The 5,125-nt window shown below is 43.7% G+C and overlaps 1 protein-coding gene across 1 annotated transcript; it reads left to right on the forward strand.

Annotated features, from left to right (window-relative positions):
• Positions 1-1,311: 1,311 nt before the first annotated feature.
• On the forward strand, positions 1,312-3,184 carry LOC130963154 (uncharacterized). The gene is made up of 3 exons (XM_057889304.1): positions 1,312-2,139; positions 2,188-2,746; positions 2,817-3,184. Exons 1-3 carry the CDS (start codon positions 1,312-1,314, stop codon positions 3,182-3,184), a joined length of 1,755 nt encoding a protein of 584 aa, XP_057745287.1.
• The last annotated feature ends 1,941 nt before the right edge of the window (positions 3,185-5,125 follow it).

Raw genomic sequence — 5,125 nt, forward strand, 5'->3', positions numbered from 1 at the left:
TTTATAAAATTTAAATGCTACCATCTCAAGTTCACTTTGATCAGTGCTCCATCTTTCCTCCCCAAGAACAAGTCTTAAATTTTATTCTATTTTTTTCTAATAACAGTTTGCATATGAAAGAAGTATATTTAAATGTGTGACAAAATGATCACAATCTATTATTATATTTGCCCAATGTAAAACTAGTGAAAAGATGCTACTAGGCTACATTTTAGTAACATTTTACTAAAATACTCACCAATTTTAAATGCCAAAAATATTTCAAAAATATAATAAAATATGATAAAGATAAGTAAAAAAAATTTATAAATTTAAATTATTCTTATATTTAGCATCTACTTATGCATTTTATCTAAAATTTTGTAGAAATATTGGATAACTATTCAAAAAGTATATAAAAAGAACTAGATAAAAATTTGATCTCGGTTTTTTTTTTATTTGTTATGGTCATTAGCAAAAATAATTTTCCAAAAAAATATACTTAGTCTAACATTACTAAATTTTAAAGATAAAAATATCTTTTTTTTAATTATATTTAAAAAAATGTATTAAAATTTAATTTTTAAAATATTTTTTAAAAATATATATTTAATGTCAAGTATTTTTATTATTTTTTAAAATATTAAAGATATTTTTATCACTAATAAAAATAGAATATATTTCTATAAACGTGTTCAAAATCAAGAACTATTTTGATAATTTAACCTCTTCCTCCTCTTTATTATTATTATTATTATTATTATTATTATTATTATTATTATTATTATTATTAAAGTCTAGATAGTTTAAAAATAGGGCAAAAAACGCATATGAGCCAAGTGGAGCTCAATTTTACGCAAATCCGCCAAATGAAACTTTGCTACGACAATCCACCAGATTAGATATTTATATAATTCGAATCAATAAGATTCGAATTAGCCTCACATATAATTCGAATTGATAAAATTCGAATTAGTATTCGACAATGTAAGCACGTAGTTCGAATTAAGTTGTCACAAATTACGCATGCACACTCACACGTAATTCGAATTGATTTGTTACGAATTAGGTTAAAAAATGACGAGTAATTCGAATCAATATGATTCGAACTACCAAAGCATAAATCGAATTATATTAATTCGAATTAGTAGGATTAGGTGAAGAACTTCATATTTCGAGACATATAGACTCGAATTATTCACAATGGGTAATTCGAATGTAATTGATTCGAATTATATATATATGGTGCGAATGAAGTTGATTCGAATTAGTTTGGAGCCGTTTTCTATATATAATGTTGTGAAATCATGTTGCTGTGAACAAAGAGGTGAGATGGCTAGTGAGGATAGTTTTCTAGTGCTAGTACACCACAGAGGATCGATTAAGAGAAAAACTCGGTCTGGGGTGAAGTTCATGGATAAGGATCCTCTATGTATCATCATGAGCCCCGCGACCAGTTACGATGGTCTCGTGAGCTCTGTGCTTGGCAAACTTGGTCTGGAAGGAGTGAAGAGAGTTAAGAAGTTTTTCTATCGCATTCCAATCACGGTGCTCCACCATACGGTGAAGTATGATTGTTTCACGATCGGGAGTGATGAGGACTTGCAGGTCATGTTTTTTTCTCGTAGGAAGTTTCCGGAGATGAGGACACCGGAACTGTTGGCTAAGTTCGTCGACGTGGTATCTAGCTTTGGTGGGTCGAACCGGAATGCCAACACTATAGCCACGGCGGCCGGTTCGAGCTCGAGACCTGCGGTTGCTTCTTCCTCCGTTCCAGTGTATGAGGCAGCGATCCAGCCTGCCGCCTCCCCATCGTTTGCTGTTGATCTCGCCAACAATGTTGGAGACGAGGTTGGATATGATGAACATCATCCGACTCAATTACAGTGTCCTCCACCGGCTGGTGTTGGCGAGGGATTGTGTGATGATCCAGATGATGATGAAGTCGAGCCGGATATTATCGCTGATGAAAGCGGCAATGAAGTTGGAGCGAGTGATCCGATAAGGCCTACTGGTGGTTCTAGTTCTGGCACAAATCAGTACCCACCTCATTTTTCATCTTTGGATCTGGATGCCATGAGGCAGGATGAACATCTTGGGCAGCTAGCTGGATTTGGCGCTAGAGATACCGACGGATCTGCCGGTATGACAGAGTTCCAGGTTGGTCAATAATTCCAGGATAAAGATGAGGCGCTGTTGAGTGTCAAGACGTACAGCATCCGCCGAGGGGTACAGTACAAGGTGGTTGAGTCTGACTATCGTCGGTACGTGGGAAAGTGTTCTGAATTTGGGAATGGGTGCACATGGTTGATTAGGCTGAGCCTCCGACAGAGCAAGGGTATTTGGGAAGTCAAGCGGTACAACGGGCCGCATACCTGTCTCGCCACCTCCATCTCCAGCGACCATAGGAGCTTGGACTACCACGTGATAGCGACATTCATCATGCCAATGGTTAGGGCTGACGCATCCGTCAACATCAAGGTGCTTCTAAATGCAATGGCAGCACACTTTGGCTTCAGGCCTACATACCGGAGGGTGTGGATGGCGAAGCAGAAGGCGGTAGCAATCATCTACGGGGACTGGGATGAGTCGTACAACGAGCTCCCTCGGTGGGTCTTAGAAGTTCAGTTGACTATGGCTGGCACTGTAGCAGTCCTCAGGACCTGCCCTATTCGAGTTGGTGGACAGGTGGATGACTCTCAGGCTTATTTTCATAGGATGTTCTGGACTTTTCCCCTTGTATCGAAGCATTTCGTCATTGCAAGCCGTTGGTGAGTATTAACGGCACCCATCTATATGGCAAGTATGGGGGAACGTTGCTTGTGGCGATTGCACAGGACGGGAATTCCAACATACTCCCTATGGCATTCCACTAGTTGAGGGTGAGAATGCTGAGTCATGGTCCTTCTTTCTCTCCCACCTCCGTCAGCACGTGACACCTCAGCCAGGTCTGTTAGTTATTTCAGATAGGCATAACGGCATCAAGGCAGCACTTGAGGCACCTGATGGGGGATGGCTACCTCCGTCTGCATACCGGGCATTCTGCATTCGACACGTTGCAGCAAATTTTGCCCTGACCTTCAAGGGCAAAGATGCCCGGAGGCTTCTTGTGAACGCCGCATATGCGAAGACGGAGGTGGAGTTTGACTACTGGTTCAACATTCTGCGCTCTGAGAATCCGGCAATGTGTGACTGGGCGAACTGAATTGAGTACTCTTTGTGGACACAGTACTGTGATGAGGGTCGGAGATTCGGGCACATGACGACCAATATTTCTGAGTGTGTCAATTCAATCCTGAAGGGGGTAAGAAACCTCCCTGTTTGCTCGCTGGTGAAGGCCACATACGGAAGGCTGGCTGAGCTATTTGTCCGTAAAGGTAGGGAGGCCGAGGCTCAGATGGGGACTGGACAGCAATTCAGTCAATACCTAGTAAAGTGTATCGAGGCCAACCTGAAGACAGCCAGGTGCTTCACGGTGACTGTTTATGACAGGGATAACTCGGAGTACACCGTGGCTGAGACGACTCCGACAGGTTCATTCTCACTTGGTACCTACAGGGTCTCATTAGGGTCCAAGACTTGTGATTGTGGATACTTCCAGGCACTTCATTTCCCGTGTCCTCACGCACTGGCCTGCTGTGCTTATTCACGTCTAACATGGCAGCCTTACGTCCACCAGGTCTATCGCCTTAGTTCCGTTTTCGGTGTCTATCAGATGGGATTTACACCTCCCATTCCGGAGGGTTTCTGGCCACCATATGACGGTCCTACCGTTATACCGGATCCGAACATGAGGCGTGCGAGGGAGGGTCGTCCAAGGTCCACACGCATTCACACCAACATGGATAATGCAGATCCGAACCGGCCAAAGAGATGTGGCCTCTGCAGGCAGCCAGGACACACACGTCGTAGTTGTCCACAAGCCGCAGGACCCAGCGGGAATGCTGGGAATTAATAGGAGATTTGGTTTGTTTGTTTTTATTTCTTACTATATTAGCAGATGTATTTTATTTCAGTTAGCAACCATTGTCCTACGTGGAACTAAGTTGTATTCTATAAGTGTTGAAACTAGTAATTCGTACCACATATGTATGTTGAATGTCCTTCTAATTTTGGAATTTAGTTACTAAAACAAACTACACTATCTGATGGGATGACTAATAATATGTAGCATAACATCAAAGTACATAACATAACATCAAGGTACATATCATCAAAGTACATAACATAATATAACATCAAAGTAAATAACATAACCTCAAAGTACATAACATCAAAGTACATAACATAACACTGATAACCAACAAAGAAGGTACATAATATAAACATAATAACACGACATACACCACCATCCATGAATCATCTAAATAGGTGCGACCCCGTGCCGCATCAGCGTGAAACCCGTGTCCTGTAACCCCTACGTATAAGTGGCTTCTCATCCTCAATCGAGTCGTCACTGTCATCCGAAACAGCGTCTGTCGGGGTCATGGGCGGAACATGCACGGGTCTGGATGATGACGGCCCAGCAACTGAATGTGACCCCAGAGTTTGGGCCGATGCTGGCATCTCACCCATGGCAAAAGTATGCGCAGGAGGCACCGTGGCAGGCTCGTTCAGATCTACACCTAGCGGTGCCTGTGGCCCTGACGTGTGAACCCATCCTGGTGCAGCCTCATCCTCCTGCATGATGGTCCTGATATCCTCAAGGAAATGTGGTCCACCGAACTCGGCAACAACGCCATCGCTAGCAAGGAAGTCTGGAAACATGGAGCCCAGACTCACCCATGGAGTACTCTCTTGAAGGGTCTGATCGTCACCGGGAACACCGACAAAATAATCTCCAAGAGAACCACCAACACCCCCAGTGCCAGCGTGCCTCGTGTGATCCCCCATACCAGAACCATACCACTCACCGTCATGACCCCCCTGATGGGGCCTATCAACCCCCGCCGCATCAACTCCTCCAACTGCACCCCCCCAGGCTGATGGGCAGCCTCTCCTCGCGCATCCCCTCTCCTCCTGCCTCCACGACCACGTCGTCTCCCACCACCCCTGACTGCGTCATCGACGTCATCCATGGCTTGCTCCAACCAATTTACCTCACGCTGGCTACGACGTGTCCCGACTCGAGCTCTCCGCTCAATAC

The sequence above is a fragment of the Arachis stenosperma genome, chromosome 2 (assembly GCF_014773155.1).
Source record: "Arachis stenosperma cultivar V10309 chromosome 2, arast.V10309.gnm1.PFL2, whole genome shotgun sequence".
Taxonomy (NCBI): Eukaryota; Viridiplantae; Streptophyta; class Magnoliopsida; order Fabales; family Fabaceae; genus Arachis; species Arachis stenosperma.

Bases quoted from the DNA above. Each gene is read 5' to 3' on its own strand.
- LOC130963154 (XM_057889304.1), top strand. From the start codon at position 1,312: ATGGCTAGTGAGGATAGTTTTCTAGTGCTAGTACACCACAGAGGATCG. The intron at 2,140-2,187 runs GTTGGTCAATAA...TTGAGTGTCAAG, and splicing joins CCGGTATGACAGAGTTCCAG to ACGTACAGCATCCGCCGAGG. The intron at 2,747-2,816 runs GTTGGTGAGTAT...GCGATTGCACAG, and splicing joins GCATTTCGTCATTGCAAGCC to GACGGGAATTCCAACATACT.